The following is a 20537-nucleotide window of genomic DNA, read 5'->3' on the forward strand; positions in this document are numbered from 1 at the left end:
AAAAACGTTAAAAAAACAGCCGGAGCCTAACCTCTGCTTGGAGAGTATTTCTTCCCTCCAAAAGCACTTTTCGCTGACTCATACAGGTCTGTATCACCATAAGTCTGCACAGGAAGGTCTACTGAGACCGTAAATAGACATTTAAAGGAACTGCCTACGGTTATTTTCGGAAAGGGGGAAGCTTGTTCGGTAAAAGCGACTTTGAGATTCCAAATGTATGAATTGCACCTATCTATTGTTCTGTGTTTCGTTCTTCCGCATCCTGAGGAACATAAATAAAGTTGATCCGGGTCTTTCTGCAAATCTGGATTTTTCGCTTTCAACAATCATGTCACAAACATGTCATTATCTTTGGCGAGCCTTTTAATTAATCATTGAGAACCACAGGGCTCGTCACGGGTAGACAAAAAATCCGTTCAATAAAATCAACTTTATAACATAAAACTGATGAAATGCATTTCGTAAGCTTAATATGACAACGTAAACTAACAACATTGGCTCCAAAACAATGAGGAGACGGAAAAAAATATACAACTAGTTAGATCATACCAAGGAGGTTAAAAACTCTTTCAACCTCCTTGATCATACAAAATTGCGGAAGAAACCAGGGGCCGTTACAATCTATTCAATAGTATGTGGACAGGCGGTCACTTGGACAGGAATTCTTATTGCTTGTGTCAGTGGGGAAAATGGTCCACTTAGACCAAAAGAGGAGTGGTCACATTGGCCAGGTGATCCTTTTGCAGAGATGATCACTCCAATAGATTTGACTGTAGTCAAGACTCAAATATGCTTGAATAGAGAAGCAGCATCAAGTTGGTTTTGTCTCTTTTACATACTACATATGGTGTTCAGGATTTCGTTTTGCTTGATTAAGTTTTCTACCAAAATTAAACGCAGAACAGATAAGCAGGTAACTTTTTAAAATGTTTCGTTCAGCTAGCTAGACTGTTTTCCAATCTCACATTAATGAATGTCAGTCTCCTTCGTAACTGTTAGAGAAAAACGAGAAGACAACATCCAACAGTGCCTCTGTTATCAACACATAAAAGGTTCACGCGTGTTATTTGCTTCAACACAAGCAAATATACGTCATTGAAGTTGAACTGTACAAGTACATCCTTGGCTGAAGGTTTGCCGTGAGTAAGCTCAATTATCCAATTTGAACCTCTGTCTGGCACAAATCCTGTTTCAACTGCGGTACGGGGGCGGGTCCGTACCAAAGCAACTGCCATAATTGGGTGGTCTTTGTCAAGAAACATTAAAAAAAATAACCAATAATATTCAAAGAATGTTCGAATGTTTTTAATCTTTTTAATTATACATCTATAATTAAGCACGGGTTCTAATCCCTGCTTCCTCATGAAAGCTGATACAATATTTAGATACGAGTTTCTCACCAGGTCTCCCTTTGCGGGCTGTACCACTACAGTATTTCCTAGTGCCGTGTGCAAAGCCCTCCCCCTCTGGGAAGGCAAGTGTGCCGTGTGCAAACGCCAGGAAGTCCCTCACAAACATCGCCGTCCTTCGGACGGAAGGCAAAGTTTCTCCGGTCACTTGTCCTGGACGCAGTGGACTTTACAGCATGGCGTCGGGCCAGCAATACCAGGTCACTCTACCGGGACCCGCGCCCTGGGGCTTCCGTCTCTCGGGCGGGAAGGATTTCTCCTCACCGCTGTCCATCTCCAGGGTAAGAACTTGTCACCAAATCTGCCAACTTTCCCCGGCTTAGCGGACTGTTATGATAAGTGAACCCTGTAATTCGTATAGTTGACAGCCTATGAAAGGATACCATCCATGTTTGTAGGAGAGGCTGAAGTATTATTCTGTACCCCAGCTACTCGTTCGTGCCTCAGATTTTCCTATGAATCTGCCCAGGTCTCATTTTTGTCCCAGTGTTGCGTTCCGGACATACCTATCTTCCGCAGCCCAAAATAGGCGGACCGCTGTGCTGGTGTCCGAAACGGAGCCAGGACATTCCTGCACCCAGTCTGCTCCCCTCCCCACCTCAGCTAGTCAGAGAACTCTCTAGACATTCATCGCACGCTACTGTCAATCCGTCTTACTGTAGTTTTAGAGCTGTGAACTGCGGTGAGCTCACTGGGTGAGCTAGAGTACATACGCGAGCTAAATGTAGGACCCCCCTCCCTCCCCGAGCAGACGACGCCCATGGCCTATAATTTCATACCGTCATCATCTGACAAGTAGAGCACAGAAGTGGGCAGGCCAGTTTCTCTCCTGGCTAGCTGTCACGCAAGCCTTTTACTTTTGGTTTGTATGGAAAGGAGTCTGCAAACACTTGAGCTGAGGTGGATTTTTTCCCCTGAGATGAGATCATCGCGAACGGTTGCCCTAACTCCCCGCCCTGTTTTCAAAACGATGACACACAATAACACGGCTGGCCCATGTTGCACAAACAGCTCCATACGCCCTATTCACGTATGACGCAATCTGGCACCAAAACGAGGCGTGGAACGCACGAACAACACCGGGACAATATGGCGGCGTACCACTGTTGTGTGCCATCCTGTGTTAGCGATTCGCGCTACGATATCGGTAAAAAACTCACATTTCACCGTATCCCTCATGACAAGCAACAGCGCAGAGAATGGATTGTAAAGATCCGCAGAGATGTCGGAAAGAATTTCAAGGTATTTTCGCATTATTTCGTAATTTTGTGGTTGGTGTAACGTTACATGCATGTTGGGGTGGGGGAGGGGCAGGGGCGTTAACTGGGTGTGACAGTTTCTAAGCTATTATCTTTTGTGGACAAGTTCTCGCCGCACAAATCTCAGACTTTTTTCTCAGAATATGCTCCGAGTTGTCTCCTATTTGTAAATCCTGAGTTTCAAGTCGATCCAAGCATCCAAAGTGACATTTTCTTTGTTTGGACCTTTGTTTACTTGCGTATTTTCTAGCGAATATCCATAAAGGCCCCGCAAAATATCGCTCGCACAGTCGGTGTTTAAAGATCAGCCACTGCCCGTGAATACTCAAGAAAATGTCCCTGTATGTCTGCGAAGTTTCCTTACTGTATAAGCATTTCATGTTCCTTTCTTAGCAAACTTTCCGCCGTCAATATCAGCGTTTTCATTTGAATTTTGAGACTCGTGCAGTGCGGACTTGTGCCTATTAAAATGTAAGGCGTTATATTTCTCGCACAAATCTCAGACACACCAGCTTATTTGAAGTTGTGATTACATTCAGTACATGTAGTATATCACATTTGATACCTTACAAAATTCGGTTAACTGGCAACAAATAAGATACATGTATATAGTATTACATAATATATATATAATACACTAAAGCTAATCCAATGAAGTGGTCTTTATAAATATACCATTCAAGCAGATGTTTAATTGGAAGATTGAGACTTTTGATTTGAGTATCTTTGTCTAAGATGGTCTCATAATAAATGATCTACTTTATTGACTAATGGTCTGAGCTAGGACCTGAGTTTTCTGTACCGGTACCCACCCCTAGTCTGAGCTATTGATGTGTAATCAAACAGTAAATACTTCCTCTATACAGATAGTGAACAGAAATCTGAATATGGTAATATTTGTATATTACAATATATTCTGAATGATCACAACCAATATACAACATGTTCTTCAATCAATTCTAGATATCTTCTGCAACCCGTGTGTGCTCCGAACATTTCCATGAGAAAGACTTTCTCAGAACACTGTCAGGTCTAACACGGCTCAGGCCAGGAGTCATACCATCAGTATTCCAGTGGACAAAAACAACTACTGAGAGGCCTGCGCCAAAGAAGCGTTCCAATGAGTAAGAGTTTATCATATTTGTGTACTGACCTACATTGCTCATATCTATGTTGCAATAATAAAGTTTATTTACGCATACATACAGTCATTGTTATCCACTGACATGTAAAAATATGTCAAATTTAAAAAAACTCAGAATTATGCAATACATTATGAAATGTTGATAGTTTTGCAGGTTTTCATCTCCATAGCTCATAGAATTTTCTGTTTTGTATTTCAGTGTTGCTCCAGACCCATGTGTAGGCTGTGATGAAGGAGTGGCAGCTGATGGTCCAGTAGACACTACACCAGCACCATCAGCTGACCATGACTATTCCTCCACCCCTGTTCCTGCAGAGAGTCAGCTGGCAGCTGCCCAGGCAGAGATTGCCAGACTGCAGGAAAAGGTTAGACAACTGGAGCAGGAAAAGTTTTTCCTTGATAGATTTTCTTCTGACCCCCAAGCAATTAGTTTTTACACTGGCTTTAATAATTATCAAACATTAGTTAGCGTTTTCACATCTTTAGAACCTTCAGCTAATAACATGATCAGGTGGACTCAGATGCAGAGACATTCATCTAATATGAACAATGTTAGAATGTCATCTTTTAATGATTCAAGTCTTCCCCTTATTGACCAGTTTTTCATGTTTTTGTGCCGTGTGAGGCAGGGTCTTGCAGAGAGTGATTTAGCTGTTAGGTTTGGTGTGTCCCAGTCTTCTGTTAGTAGGTTGTTAATCACCTGGGCAAATTATTTGTACTTCATGTTGGGCAGTTTGGCAATTTGGCCTTCTCGGAGTGTTGTTGATAAGAATATGCCAGAATGTTTCCGTAAGACCTACCCAAAGACAAGAGTTATACTTGACTGTACAGAGCTAAAGGTGCAGACTCCAAGTTCTAAGGTACTTAATTCTGAAACATATTCACAGTACAAAAGCCACACAACATTTAAGGGTTTAATCGGAATTACACCATGTGGGGTCCTGTCCTTTGTCAGCACACTGTATACTGGATGTATATCAGATAAAGAAATCACAGCTAGATCAGGAGTAGTTGACCTTATTGAGCCTAATGATTCTGTTATGGCTGATAAGGGGTTTCTGATACAGGACCTACTGGACAATAAACAAGCAATGTTAGTGATCCCCCCATTCCTTGGCAAGAAAGGAAAGTTCTCTGCCACTGAAGTTAGTCAGACCCATGAGATAGCTAGGTTGAGAATACATGTGGAGAGGGCCATCAGGCGGGTAAAGGAATACCACATTTTTGATGGAGTAGTCCCACTTTCACTTGCTCCGTCAATCAACCAGATTTGGACTACTTGTTCGATTCTGACAAATTTCAGGGGACCCTTATTCTAATAAGGGAAGTTGGTAGATGAAACAAGTGAAAATGGGACTCCTCCATCAAAAATGTGGTTTATTTGTTTGCATCGCACTAAAAAGTATAAAGATGAAATGAAGACCAAAAATACATAATACATTTTTTTGTACTAGTTATTCTACTCAATATCAACATTTGATGCTACTTTCTGCCCCTCACATTTTTTGGAGTTCTTCATGTATTCTCCTGAAGTGGGTCACCAAATTGTGTTAGAAATTCCTGAGACAAAGGCATTATTAAAACAAATTTGACAACATCTATTACTAAGTATTAGAAAAGCCCCTATTACATTGTTCTTGGCACTGTAACATTCAAGACTACAAAATGCTTGTTTATCGTCCAGTAGGTCTTGTATCAGAAAAGAATATGTTATATACAATTGTTTGTGCTCAATAGTGCTTAGAAACCATTTAAATGTATGAAGCTTGGAGTCTATATCTCAAAGCATTAATAATCTTTTTGAGGGCACCAAATTTTCTTAACTTCTGGCGCAATTTTCGCATGGAAAGACGTGTGCTCTCAATATTACTCTTGTCTTTGGGTTAATTTTTGTCTGAGGGCACCAAATTTTCTCAACTTCTGGTGCATTTTACATGGAAACATGTGTATATGACATATATGACCGTGTTGTGTTCTGTATATCCCACCCTCATAAACATAAATTTGAATCTATAGTTCTTCATGTATGTTTTTATCCTGTTGTAGACTCTGGCATAGTCTTATCAACAACACTCCTATTGTAACTAACTTATCTTATATTTCTATGAATACCAAAGTTGTATGGTATGATTAAATATATATGTCTTTAGACCAAATCATTATTTGTAAAACAATACATATTGAACAGAATCAAATAGATACAGCAGATTTTATGAATCTTGACATTACATTTATTCACAATGGCATTTTATATATGACCAGATGTGGTTTGCAAATGATCATGTTGTACCAACAAACTGAAATGTCTCCAACCTTGTAACATTGTAAGGTAGTCTGAGGCAATATTTTTCCTAATCCATTAGTTGAATACTGTGTACTCATGTAATGAAGGTTTTACGTTGGGAAACTATGTACAAGATGCTTTCAACAAATCTACCATTCTTTAGTTGTCCAAATAAACTAGCCTAAATACCAACTGGTAATGATTTATTACCGTAACCACATGTTTTCTAAATGGTGTTTTACTTCTTGCTGTTTCAGATACATTATACTATTGTTACTTGAAAAAAGATAGAAGATAAGTGTTATCATATTATATATTGTAGAATGTATTTCATATGATGGATATTTTTTAGATTTTATAATCTGCATCTGAGTCCACCTTTTTACAAATATGCCTGCAAGTATGTACAGAATAAAGTCTCTAGTTGATATTTGATTTGCACAAAAAAATATTCCTTGTGTAATTATATATTATTAAGCAATGTTTTGTAACATCAACCTGTCTTTATATGTCTTAAGAAGTGAGAAAAATTGAACCTGTACAGACCAGGATTCATTAGCCATTGTTGATATCTTATTGTTATTGGCATTGAGCATGGGCCAGCAGCCGCCACTTATTAAGCTTTATTGCCTGATAACTGTACATACATGTTTCTAAGAGCATAAATATACAATAAAGGCAATAAATTCATTTAGTCATTAAGAAATCTTGAGCTTGGTGTCATCTCTGAATGTCAGCTTCATGACTACATGTACAAATTGAAAGCTATTTAGGCAGTTATGGAGGAGGAGCGGTGCTGTTAGTTTGAAGTGTAGGGCCGACTATCATTTGGAAGGCATTGAAAATACTGTAATATTAACAACATATGCTTTTTTGAAATGGTAGATAATGACTTCATATAGATTATATACATGACAACCTTATTTACATATTCAATTAGAGAAGGTCACAAACTCATTCAGTAAATGGTAGGAATCATATTTGTGACATGCTACTAATACATAGAAGTGAGCATTGCAAGTTATATATTGCAAATTAGATAGATTACATTTCCATAGTTTAAAACATATTTTTCTCTTTCTGAAGGGATATATCTTATCTAAGTCATCTTCAGATTTTTGTTAACTTCAGATTTTGATTGACATGTTAGTTTTTGCACATCTGTGGCAGATGGAACAGGAAGAAGAAACTATCTAGGGCAGTTTTCATAGAGCACCACAGATCTTCGTTAAATGCAATGCGCTCCAAATGATAGTCGTCCCTACACTTCACCAGAAAGTCGCACCACTTCTCCCCTGTCAGGCCCATCTGCCCCATCACCTGGTAGTAGTAACTGTGGGTGGATTTTAGTTTGTAGGTGCCATTGTTTTGCTTCTTTAAGTAGGGGCATGAATAGAATGAGTCTTTGTCAGGGCACTTTATTTCTAATAGGCCATGAGGGGTTTCAGAATTTGGGTCATACACTTTCCTATCAGGTGATGCTCCCAGGTGTGGGGCAGATGGGTTGATCACAAACCCAGACAGGTAGACATTGTTGCCAGTGACTTCAGAATACAATTTGGCAGCTTCTGGCTCATGCTCAATGCCAAATTTCATGGCAGATGTCTGTATGCCCTTACTAGTCAGTAATCTTAGTGCAAGGCTGTCATGATCCCCTTGTCTAGAACACACCTGTTTAAATACTGAAGAAGTTATCCTGTTTTTCCTCACATCATGCCACAGTTTGCTGTGACTCTGTTCCCTGGTGTTAAGCTCTACTTCCAGAGCTTGTTCCTCTGTAACATGCAAACCTAGGAACATTTCTTGCTCTGCCTGTCTTAGCACATATGAGAATGTGGACTCTAATGGGGGTAGTGCAAATGTGGGAAATGTGGGGTGACTTGGATGTTTAATAATGTCACCATCCTTTAGTTCCAGCCTCTGCTGGTAGGATATGGGAGAGCCAAGGGGTACAGGACCAAACTTAGTGCTCACAGTTGGCGTGTTTTGGGACTGCGGTAGAACCTTTGTGATTTGTGCATTGGATTTGATTGATTGTAACTGCTCCAGAAGGGATGCTGTGAAAGGTGCCCAAGGTATAGGTGTTGGTACTGGGCAGTATACCTTGGGCACGAGACCCTCAGACACCCGTCTCCTCTTGCTGGGCTGCTGCACAGGCTTTACTTTACTGATGTTTAGCGAATCAACTGGTTTGGGTGTCAGCCCCTCAGTCCTGGAAGGTACATGCCAGGTCTGTGGTAGGGAGGTTTTACTATGCACCGCCGGCACAGACTGCAGCCCCAGCTTTTGGAAATGGCACACCATGTACAACAGGCCTATGATGTGGCTGCAGTGGCCATTTCCGGCCTTGCATTCGCATTGGGATGAATGAATGATCTCTGCATCTGTCAGACTTACCTGTGAATAAAAACACCAATTAAGTAATATATAAGATACCAGCCTACATTTTATTCACAAATTACACCAATCTGTTCTAACAGTGTCTGAGTTAACTACATAATCGACTGTAAATTACAACACAACATAAAGATATATTACAGGCTTACAGATTGTTCACAAACAAATCACAATAGCCTTTTCCAACAAAGTGTAAGAAACATTTCCAGTCACACACATTTCTAAAAAAGTCTATAATCAAATTTTTATTGTCTACTAATTTGTCAAAACAAACTTGTCTACTATTGATTCATTGAAGTAACAGTGATCTTTACCTGTTAAAACACTTTTAAGAGGCATACCGTACCTGAAAAAACTCAAACATGGAAATGTGTGGTAAATGACAACAAGAAAATTGTGTGAACAATAAAAACAAAACCATTGGCTTGACTTTCCCAACAAGCCAAAATTCAACCAACAACCCAACTTTTTGGGAGTGATCATTTCTACAAACCATCAGCTTGTAGGGTGGGTTATTCTTTCTCATAGAGGGGTACGCCTTTGCTCGGATTTTGCACCCGTCATCCCCTTCTTGCTGAACTTGAACTATCATTCAAAAATGTCAATGAGTTATATTTTTGCAACTACCTTAAAAATTTACATGTAATTTCTACAGATAAAAGTTTGTTTAAATGTCAGCATAGATACTGGTACAAAATAGACATAGTGCATAGATAAAAAGGAATCTTTAATAATCATCATGGCATTAGTATAATGTAGTATAAACAATGTGTATTTCATAATATTACAATAATTTGAATAAGGGTATTCATTCAATCAATATTATTACATGTATTGAATAGAACTGCTGATAATCAGTTAGATATACATGTATTTAGATAGTGATTACTGAACATATCAATGGGTGTCTGTCACCAATATGACTATGGACGGTGATGTAATATTATAACTGGAGAAGACGAGCGTAAGGCGGAGCTACTAGAACTAGTATCGGCACTCCGTCGGCCCCCAAGCACTTCCAGCGCCGCAGCGCCCAGCAGCGAAAACTTGGCCACGCCCCCAGCCGCCTTATGTTACCGCCACGGTAACAAGAAGCGTCACGTCACCATTACGGTAACCAAAGCCGGCAGGGGGTGTGGCAAGTTATGTCAGGCTTGTGTAATGCTGTTTGGGTGCCGACAGGGGGCGCTGATCCAGTACACCAGTAGTAGTAATGTATGCCGCGCGCGCTAGTCTTCGGGCAAAGTAATGATACAAAACAGACAACATAAAACCACGTACCTTCAACGTCGTGCACATAGCCTTCAATAAAATTTGAATACCCCTTCTTCTGTTGTGACAGTGGAATTTTCGCCGACTTTTTTGCCCATGCGTCGACGCTATCAAACGTCAAGGGCGGTATATTGCCTAGGTACTTGGTCCACTGTGTTACGGAACACGAGGACGCCATTTTGTTTTTTTTGCGTTCCAAGCCTCGTTTTCGTGTAAACATGGCCGCGGCGTGAATAGCGTGTATTGTGTGAAGTTTGTATTGCGATTGGTTCCGCTCCATCGGACCCGGGCTTTCTTATGGTCAGTCCCATTAATTACAAACGAACTGATTATGGTTTTAATTAGAGGGATTTGCCGTAAAATAAATAGGGTACTTGCTTTCCTTGCGGGTTTAAGAACCATAAAGTAGGAAACCTAATCACCCGTTTTAACACTGCCATAAATAAATGAGTGTGCATTACGGTTGGGGAGGGCGAAACCTTTCCACAGGAATAGAACCAAGTATCAGCTTACAAGTTATCCCTGACCCGATCTTAATATGGTCATAACCAACTCAGATCAGTCCTTCAGCAGCTAAGCACTAATTTGCCCAATTTCTGTAGAGTTTTGCCGATTTCAGGAAGTATCAGTGTGTCCTCTACAGCTAGGCAAACTTGGCTGTCAAAAACCCTGTCCACACTGTGTTGCTGAGGGGTTAAAGTAAATGTTTGGAATTGCCCAGACATTCCACCAGGTTCAGTTGCTGCTTGCAGCTCCCCTGGACAGGAGTGTGAAAATAACTGCATGGTGTAGACAACTTTAACTAGCATGAGAGATAAATCACAGTAAGGTTTTAATCAGGACATTGAAGATAATAGTTCTCAACCGTCAATCACTATGATTGGCAGCTGTATAAAGTTATAATCAGGATACACCATTGTTGTAGATGGAAGGGTGCATGTCAGCTGCATGGATGCCCAAAATAGGTACTTCAGAAGGATTTGATTGCAGAATGAAGGGGGAAAGTATATGGTTAAACTTAGGTTGTTTCAGTCAAAATTGGAATGTCGAGTCTGAGAGATGGCAAAGGGCCTTATAGTAGTGAGATAAGGAAGATGCTGTCATGTTGAAGAAAATGTAATAGGTTGTGTAGTTCAGGAAAAAAAGCAAAAGTCAAGACACTGATGTGATCATATAAAATATGAAAAAAAGGAGAAAATGCATCGTACAGAATACTGGTGTAAGATTTGGGATTGTGAGTCTTGTCAACATTTATCATTTTATGTCACTGGTAGGTTTTCTGTTTCATTGAATTCTAATGAGTTAATTGGTAAATTAAGTGATTGTGAGTGGTCGAGTTAGTGCTTTGAGTATTTGAATCTTTAAAGGATGTTGACTGGAAGCATTCTATAAAGATGTGTGATGCCATGATGACAAGTACATATACTGTTTGCATATGGTGCAGATATTGTATAATACAACAAGTTTATGTGCAACCAGTGCTTAAGTCAGCCCCTGGACACAAATGAATCTTGGGAAAATGGCTGCTTTCATTTTTGGATCAATCTTCATGGCTGCCAATGTTTAACAACTAAATATCTGTTAATCCTCGGAAATGTGTGCAAAATCTGGTGACCAGGAGACACAAGCTGCAGCAGCATTCCCTCGCTGGTCCAAAGTGTGCCAGTCACATGTGTGCCCTGTCTGCAATATCTTGGAACTGGAAACCGTGCATAAGTATTATTAGAAGTAGAAGTATACTGCATGCTACACGTATACCCAGCCCCTCCCTGTGCCAAGGTCCTTCTACAAATACCACAAGTACTGGGGCCATTTACTGGTAGACTGTATAAACACACTGAAGAAACATAATACACTGTGATTTGCCCTCTAAGCCCTTGGTTGATGATGTTGGCTAATCGCTTGTTACTCTACCCAAGCTACTAAGCATCCATGTTATGTCTTTGTCAGAGAATTTGTGACATTATTCTTTTGCATTGACCCTGTAGTAGTTAGAATATTTCGATTGTATCCTTGGTTGTGGCTGGTATTTGTTGCCATGAACCATGCAGAGATAAAATGAAAGTTTTCACAAAGAATCCAAGGCCTCTAGCACACCTTTCCAAGGTGGCATTTCCATATGGACTCAATCCAATAGGTATTGTAATTAAATAAACCTTATGCCAACTGATTGTGACCTTTTGGAGATACAGTTGTGTACAGTCAAACCTGTCTATAGCGGCCACTCAAGGGACCGGACAAATTTGGCCACTATAGACAGGTGGCCTCTGTATAGAGGTGGCAACTTGTAGATAAAATACCCAAGGGACCGACAAAAAGTGGCCACTATGGACAGGTGGCCCCTCTGTAGAGGTGTCCCCTAATACAGGTTTGACTGTAACACCTTCTGGGTTACCTTGTGTCCTGCCATAAGTGTGTGTTTTTTTGTCCCTTTGCTATAGCATGAGCAGATGTATGCAGTAATTCACCATGATGCACTTTTTTGCTCATAGGTAACTCCTGGAGGACGGGCTTCCATGGCCAACATCGCGCCTGGGGATGTCGTCCTGAGGATCGGCTCCCGTGCGGCGGAAACACTGACACATATCGAGGCACAGAACATAATCAAGACCAACGATGGACAGCTAGAACTCACTCTTGTCAGGTACATGTTCATTCAATCTCTATTCCTGTAAGTGAAAATGGGTTATAAAACATGGAAAGAAAAGAACTAACACTGGTCAGAAGTGACCCAAATTGTGTATTCCATACCAATTGGCGGTATCTTTTCATGACTATTATGTTCAGGACAGACTAGGATGGGATATATGATATGTTTTCCCTATGAATTTTTGATAGGAGAATTGTTTGAAATCAGGATCCCCTCTAGTATACAGGCATAGCCCTGGAGAATACCTGACCCAATTGCCAAAGGTAAATTGTACTAACAAACTTCGATTTTGAATAACCTGGCACCCACTTTCCACTAAAAGCTATGACTGTTGAGCCACCAGACATTTGAAGGATTGCTCAACTAATTTCATAGACATTTCATAGACAGAACTATTTTTCAAATGTTTTTGGGGTGCTATTGATTAAATCGTACTTAAGTTAACATTGTGCATAATTGTAAAGTCAAGATTCATGCAAATCCAATTTCCTTTCTTCTGCGGTTTGTTTGTTTGTATGTTTATTCCGATCTCCAATGCGGTTGTTCAGCAATTGCCATCTAGTAGAAAGGGCAACATTACCAACGTAAACAGTATCCATGAACTTAAGACACGTTAAAATCCATGTTCTGGTTTTGGTTTACTAGAGTTGTACATATATCACCACAGTTATTAAGGCTAGATGGCTTCTTGACTGGTTAGGTCATGTTTCACCAGACTTATGTTATCAGACATGTTTTGGCCCCTCCTTTTCACTACAAAGGAAACCAAATCCAACTTCAATCACATTACCCAAGGGCATGAGGGTATGAGAAATATCAAAGTCTAGAATAGCTTTTCAAACCTACAATAGCATGATTTTATTGGAGATAGCAGAAGACGAATTGGAGTCTCAGGTTCAACTAGTTGCATATGAATGTTTTTGTCCAGTGTGACAAAAGAAATATCCCCAAAATAATTCATACCTTATCTAGGTGACTTTGTAAATTTGCAATTTTCCCCTGTGGGATCATGCTAAATAGAATCACATTAACAGCTATGAGTAAATTTTGGTATGTCTACATAAACTAAAGACTCAGTAGAAATTCCATGATGAAATAATGATGTAAGATCAGTAAGCACCTTCAACACTCTGACATACCACCAGTACTACAACAAATATTGATTTTGTTTCTGAAGAGTTTGAAGGTTAAGGGGGGAGAGGCGGGGCTGTTTGGTTTGTGTGATAGTGATGTACAAAAGTACCATGTGTTATCAATGAAGTATATTTGCTTGATATCAGAATTTTAAGGGGGTGCTGTACTATGAACTGCATGTAAGAGCTTACACTGTTCTTATGATAAGACAAAGTGACATACTTCATGTGGCAGGTAGATTTTCAGTAAAATAGAATGTGATAACCTTCTACTGAAGTTATTATTCAGGAACTTGTTAATTATATGTTATACATGTCTTTTGGCTATACCAAAGGTGTAGCTGCACAGTATGTTTGAGATTTTTCTGTTGGCACAAGAAAACTCCTCCTGAGATTGAAAACAATGAAGCAAGGCCTGAACAAAAACAGAAGCACAGATATTTTGATCATATAACAAAGGTTTTGAAACACTTTTTAGGACACCAGTTGTGATGATTGTCCATGACCCCCAGTAACCCTGGTTGCCATTGTGACACTTGTCTGATACAGTGCAGTCGTTAGGTCAGGAGACACAATTACTGAAAAGATATGGATCTATAGATGCCACATTTCACTACTATAGACACTCCCACCATAGGTATGTTACAGATATAAGGCCCTTGTAGTGACACTGTTATTCTGTTATGTAAATTACATCATTATGACTGTGTGTGTAACCTATTACATGTGTGAGGCCTTTGGGTCTTGAAAGTAGTTTTTAGAGAATCAAAGAGCGTGAAATGACTTGTTCATTGACCCAAGCGATGCTTTAATTAGGGTACAAAAGGTCGGCTTCTAAGAAGTTCTATGAGCGAGATGTCTAGGTTAGATGACTACTCAGTAATTCAAGGCATAGTACATGTACCTAATGCTGACCATGACTGAAAAATACCACTCTAAAACAGTATGGCACATGAAATGCTTTTAAACAGTTCAGGCCTGTTACATGTGACAAAAAAATATCTATCTATCAAAATCTTGCTTGTGGCTAGTTTGCTTTGATTGTCCTTTATCTGAACTGCTGCTGGTAGATTATATATTAGAACAGCTGAAAAAACAGTCTGGTTGCTGTGAAAATGTGGGAATTTATAAAATTTATTTCTATTTGGCCTTTTCTTTAAACTTTTAACTAGATTTAAGTTTCATATGCCAGCAGACAGAACTTGATACCTTAATTGATGTAAAGACATATTTTTTCCTGTCATTTCATTTTTTTTTTAACAAAACAGATAGTTATACTTATACTACATGTAGTTGTTTAGGCATTTAGGATTTGACAAATCAGTTTCAAGAGCTGCTTAATGTCCAAGCCTAGTAGTACATGTTAAGTGTACTGTACATGTGGGACAACCTTGAAGCAAACTCAGTCTCCTTCACATTTGACCCCCAAAAATAGCACCCTTCCAAACATAGCCTGCTGACTAGGGAAATCTCACATTACCAGCCCCACCTCTTCTATCTATAAAAGCAAGTTGAACTCCATATTTACTCTACCATCCTCCCCCTCAGAATTTTTCAATGATAGATTACATCCATTTTTCTCTGTATATAGAAGATCTGATACAGTGGGTTAGTTGAGGCAATATACGTATATATTGAGGATCGTCGAGGGACCAGACTTTCTAAAACAGTTCCTGGGGGTTCTCTATTGTGAAATAAGGGACTTAAGAAGTCAAATTGTTTGAGTTGTAGGATGATAACAGCAAGGTCACACAAGGAAATTCCTTTCCTTTGATATTGTTTACGAAATCTAGACAGTCACAAAAATCTGTTTAAAAGTTATTCTAGTACGTAAATTGGTATAACACTTTTGTAAGAACTCGTACGTAGTTTAAAAAAAATTCTAGTTGACCATATTGGAAGCTACATGTGTATTTGAATTACATTATACATGTACTATCAAATGCTGCAAGCAACTTTTAACTGGTATTAGCTTTTAAGGTTTAGTTAACAATAGAATGCTCCTTCTACTCCCAATATTGTAACTTGATTTATATTGCTAATATAAACAAGTTGAGGTCAGTTATGTTTGGATCAGCAGTACATTATCTTTGTTAGTACTTCCAGGTACTTTCAAGTGCCAGTGTTGTAAACGTATTGTTACAACCTGTGTATTTTTACTGTGAAGAAACTGAAGGTATGAGACAAACATGACCTCGCAAGGCACATTCCTAGGGTTGAAGACCAGCCTTTGCCAGACTGCAATGCCCATATTTGGTGTGGAATGGACCTAGTTGCTGATGTCATGGGGGAAGTCCTGCTCCATGGCTGCTGGTCTGTCTGTTTGTGGTGTCCGTGGTGACAGGCTTGGTGACGTCTGAGGCCACACCAATTTAATTTCTTGGTTCATGGATTTTTTCATAAAAAATATGGAGCGAGAGGGCGAAATAAAAATAAAAATGAAAATTGTAAAATGGTTGGGGTAAAGGTAATGGCTAATCCAAAACATAAAGAAAAAAAGTTTTCAGCATGAAAATAGTACAAAAACACTATTTTTGTACACTAACAGCACCTGTACCCACACTTTAAGGAGCTTATAATATAAAGGCCAATTTGCTACACCAGAAAGTTGGTGAATGGTTTCATTAATGGTGAAAATTTGCTGAGTGGTAATTTTTATTTTTATTTTTTTTCCAAAAAAATAGGAGCGAGCGAATCCGTGAACCAAGAAATTAAATCGGTGTGGTCTGAGGCCCATGAAAAAAAAGTTGTGTTTTTTCAGGCTACCTGACAACCATTCCAGAAACCTGCTATTCCTAGCCTTTATTGTAAGATAATGACCCTGAATCCTGGAATCAGTTTCTTGGGGATTAACTACCATCATGTCAAATCAATGTCTCTACATCTTTCTTCTACTCCAAGGAACATACTTTGTGGTCGTGGATTTTTAGATCTGATCGAGTGATGAAATCAAAGTACAATTTCAAGTAATCTTGCATAAGTCCTAACGCAACAATACTCACATGTTACATAGTAAACATCTATACTTTATTGTTTCATCAATTGATACACTTGTCCTTGTACAATGTATACGTATAGATGTTGAAAATACCAGTGTCCTTATACAGTTTGGCCTGAATCTAAAAAAGAAGAAAGAAAGAAAAACTTTTATTCTTTTAAGTAGTGTAAGGTCTAAGGAGAAACACCATATTTATTTCCCTAGGCCTTACCCATCTTCCTGGGGTTTAGAGCCATGGTTCAATAGCTGGGGTACACATGCTCTCAGGAACTGCCACATTCCGTAGTTCTTTGTCACCCAAATGAAATATTCATTCATCAACATTCCTGTTGTATATGGTGCTTTGGACTAATGTGGGGCTATTGTGGGTAATGGTAAAATATGAAATTTCACAGCTTCAAAACACGTGGAAAGAAATATGAATGATTTACAGTTATATATCTGGGATGCTGAATTTTCCTTTCTAAGTTATGTCTTCTTTTACTATTTTAAGTTCTTAATGTGATTACGATGGTAAGAAGATTGTAGCATTCTAGTGGCCCTTTCAATTCAGGAAATATGTTAGTTGAGTATCTCAATGCAATGGTTATGATATAGAATGGAATTGTTTAGACTATTGTTCCTATTGAACCATATGTAGGTCACGTTAAATTTATGCAGCTAGAAGCAATAGTGGAGACAGAGTTATCTCAATGGTAGACATTTGATAAGAGTGCTAATAACAGTGATGATAAGAGTTTGACTATCAGAGTCATCTAAATCACAAGTTGATAGAAGAATACAGGTAACAGATGTCAACTATCTTCAATTGAAGTTTTTTGACCCATGTAGAAATGACAAAACTTGAAATGTTTTAAAGTTTGTGCATGCGATGCTTTACTTTGTAACATGAGCATTACATTTTGAACAATGTTTAGTGTCAAATTTAGTGTCTTCATTTGGCATTTTGGCATTGGAACCCTGAAAACTGTGCCAGAAATTACTCAGATTTTGTTGGTGACATTTTCACTGCCTCTGTTTACTGTCTGGAAAATGTCACCTGTATTCCTTGTCCTATGGAATCACCGGGAGACAAGTGGCAGAGTCCAGACAGGTGTTGGGTCAACAAACAAAGGTTAATGATGTTTTGCAGCTGCATGCCATGACTTTTGTCAGGCTTCTTTTCTGACCTGGAACGGAATCCTCACTATGTCATGTATGTACATACTTTCATGCTATTGGCAAGATGTTAGGATAAGCCGCTGGATCTACCTCTAGCACTGCACACAATGTGAACTCTGACTTTTAAACTGGACTGTACCATTTGTGTTTCTACAGAGGGGATGGCAGAGCGAGACCAATGCCAGCGACCCCAGCTGGACCTTCAGCACCCACAATATCAGCCCAGCCAGTGGTAAGGGTCAGTCCGTCCATTTTGGGACAGACACAGGATTAAAGAACACATTTGCACAATACACAGCTGGGAGAAGGGCTAGCAACCCCTACTCATATACATGTACCTCCAGAATCTTACTCCTGAAAACACCAGCCTTATGTACTACATGCCTCTAGAACAAAGTTTAAGCAAGACATCTCAGATATGTTGTCACAAATTCTCAAGGACATAGAAAACAGGATGTTGCTTTTGCAGCTTCCAACAGAGTGACTGTGATCTTGTCCTTAGTAACTTGATTGACAGTGCCATGACTATATATGGCAAAATTCCTCTCCAACATTGGCATTCATCATCATTGGCACCAGACTCCTCTTGAAAGCTGCTTTGAGTTTGGTCAGAGATAAAGGAAATGCATATCTTACAAACTTGAATAGCAGAGTGATGCATATACCACTGTTATTTTAAAATCAGTTGATGAACTTTGGTACATTTTTTTAAGGTCTCATTTCATATCAAGTTTGGAGTATGTCCAAAAATGCTACTTATAATGATTAAGGGTATAAACAGGGCATTGTCTGTTACTTTTTGTATATCCTGTTATTGTAACATTGAATTCCAGCATTTGGTATTACTTAACATAAATACTTTTACATTATATTACTTTGTCTGTACACTGTCACTGACAAACCTGGATCATAGATGGTAATTAACTTTTCATACTGTGTATTAATTTGAGTATTTGTATTATCTTTATAACTACCTGCTAACTCTGTGCTGACCTCCCTTTACCTGTACTGTAGGTTCTCAGTCTCAGCAGTCTGCATACCTTAACCCTTGTCCCACCAGAGGGGCACGCCTTTACAGTTATAGTATACTACTGTTCACTTTGCTCTCCTGCTCAAGCCTGGTCTGTCCTCCTATCTTACAAACCTGGAGACACAATCTTTCAGGCCACCAACTCTAGCTGAGGAACAATCAGTGGCTGGCCTCTCAGAGGTAGTGAAGAGAAGGACATTATAACTCCCACCATGAACAACAGCTGCAAAGTTTGCAGTGAAGAAATACTAAAAGTGATAAGATAGAACCACACAAAACTCTCAACTATGTTTTGCTTCTGATAAGTGATTTGTCTTAAGTAAAATACCAACTTTAAACATTGGTTACTTTCTTTAAGGATGATCTATCCAGACTATGTCACACCAAAAAAGGGAAAAAGTTTCTCTTTGCCAAGATGAAGACACTGAGTCCTGGAATCAAATTCTTTCCGATAATCTGCTATCATGTCAAAGCATTGTCTCCATACATTCCACTCCTCACATTCTCTACTGTACTCTTATCTACTCTCTGCTTCAATTTTCCTCTTGCATTCTCTCTACCAGTGTTGCATGTATATATTTTTTCCTGCACGAAACTTGCTTCTCACTTTGCACAATGTTGTTCCTTTCAAACATGTAGTGACAGGACATGTTTGATAGTCACTTTCATTGTCACAAACACATGATATTGATATATCAAGAAAATGTTTGCAAATCAGATATGATACCACTTATCATTCAAATGATGACACTGTATGTGTATGAATGACTTCTATATAATGCATTTTTTTGTTTGCTTGTTTTTGCTTAGATTCATAAACACTGTGGATATGCTGTCAGTCATATCATTCACACAACTAGTAGCTATGAGCGTTGTATAGTCTTGTTCACATCCTGCATGTGGGCATTGTCACCCTAGTGATAGTTGCCTGAACTGCAGCATGAACTGAGCATGTTCCACTGACGCATGTTTTACAGAGGTTCCAGCCAGCCAGTGTGCCAGCCAGTGATATCACCCCTAGTGCTGGATTATATAACCCCACCCCCACCAATGGGCTATATAACCCCACCCCTACCTTAGCCACCAGTTCTGTCAATAAGCTGTACAACTCCACCGCAAAGCCATTCATACCAGGAGGTGGTGCGAGTAGTGTTGCCCCTGCCCCTACTGGTTCTGCCAATGGAGTCAGTAGCATTGGCAGTGGGGACAACAGTGCTTTTGCTCCTGTTCAGCAGGCCAGTGCTCCTGCCACACAGGCCCCGCCTATGCGCATCCAGCGTCCAACGGTCTACAAACCCCCACCACTCCAGCAACCAAGTGCCCCGTCACCCCCGCTAAGGGCAGGGCAGCCATTTTCCCCGAAACGTGTGAGCCCCGTACAGCCTGGAACAACCGTACAGACTGGTCCGTCACACTTAAAAGTCTCCTCAGTTTCCGCCCCCATGACACGAATCTCCCCGACCGCCCCCACACGACTGTCGTCGCTGTCCACGACGAGTCAGCCGCCCTCCACGGGCGCTCCCCGATCGCCCACCAGTCCTGGGATGGTCCACAGCCAGTACAACACCCCCATCAACATGTACGCCGTGGAAAACGTCACGGAGACTCTGAAAGGTCAACAGCTTCTACAGGAAGCACAGAACAGGTTAGTGAGAAAATGAAGGCTTGAGCATTACTTGAAGATGTTCCGTCACTTAAGGTAAACTTCATCAGGTAAGTTAATGCATACAGTTAGTTGACTTGTAGTGGTACCAATGGTATTAAGTCTACTGGTAAAGGAATGTGAAAGTGACATCATTA

General features: G+C 39.8%; 2 protein-coding genes across 13 annotated transcripts in view; both read left to right on the forward strand.

The window, feature by feature from the left end:
- Positions 1 to 1465: 1465 nt before the first annotated feature.
- LOC118412353 (PDZ and LIM domain protein 7-like) overlaps positions 1466 to 20537 on the forward strand; it is a 50029-nt gene continuing 30957 nt past the window's right edge. For 3 of the 12 annotated variants that reach the window (XM_035815161.1, XM_035815163.1, XM_035815169.1), the window contains exons 1-4: positions 1468 to 1690; positions 12258 to 12409; positions 17864 to 17939; positions 19970 to 20382. In XM_035815161.1, coding sequence (XP_035671054.1) covers positions 1586 to 1690; positions 12258 to 12409; positions 17864 to 17939; positions 19970 to 20382 — 746 coding nt within the window. In that variant the 5' untranslated portion in view covers positions 1468 to 1585. Of the gene's footprint in view, positions 1691 to 12257; positions 12410 to 17863; positions 17940 to 19969; positions 20383 to 20537 lie in introns of all 12 variants that reach the window. The other 9 variants (XM_035815164.1, XM_035815167.1, XM_035815166.1 and 6 more) reach the window with 6 other exon arrangements.
- Positions 2420 to 5137, forward strand: LOC118412359. The gene is made up of 3 exons (XM_035815179.1): positions 2420 to 2651; positions 3632 to 3792; positions 4012 to 5137. The coding sequence occupies exons 1-3, from the start codon at positions 2442 to 2444 to the stop codon at positions 5129 to 5131; spliced, it is 1491 nt and encodes a 496-aa protein (XP_035671072.1). The 5' UTR covers positions 2420 to 2441; the 3' UTR covers positions 5132 to 5137.

The sequence above is a fragment of the Branchiostoma floridae genome, chromosome 3 (genome assembly GCF_000003815.2).
Source record: "Branchiostoma floridae strain S238N-H82 chromosome 3, Bfl_VNyyK, whole genome shotgun sequence".
NCBI classification, from domain to species: Eukaryota; Metazoa; Chordata; class Leptocardii; order Amphioxiformes; family Branchiostomatidae; genus Branchiostoma; species Branchiostoma floridae.

Excerpts from the sequence above, each read along its gene's own strand:
- LOC118412359 (XM_035815179.1), top strand. The coding sequence starts at position 2,442 with ATGACGCAATCTGGCACCAAAACGAGGCGTGGAACGCACGAACAACAC. Across the intron at positions 2,652-3,631 it reads ATGTCGGAAAGAATTTCAAG|ATATCTTCTGCAACCCGTGT; the intron begins GTATTTTCGCAT and ends AATCAATTCTAG. Across the intron at positions 3,793-4,011 it reads CCAAAGAAGCGTTCCAATGA|TGTTGCTCCAGACCCATGTG; the intron begins GTAAGAGTTTAT and ends TTTGTATTTCAG.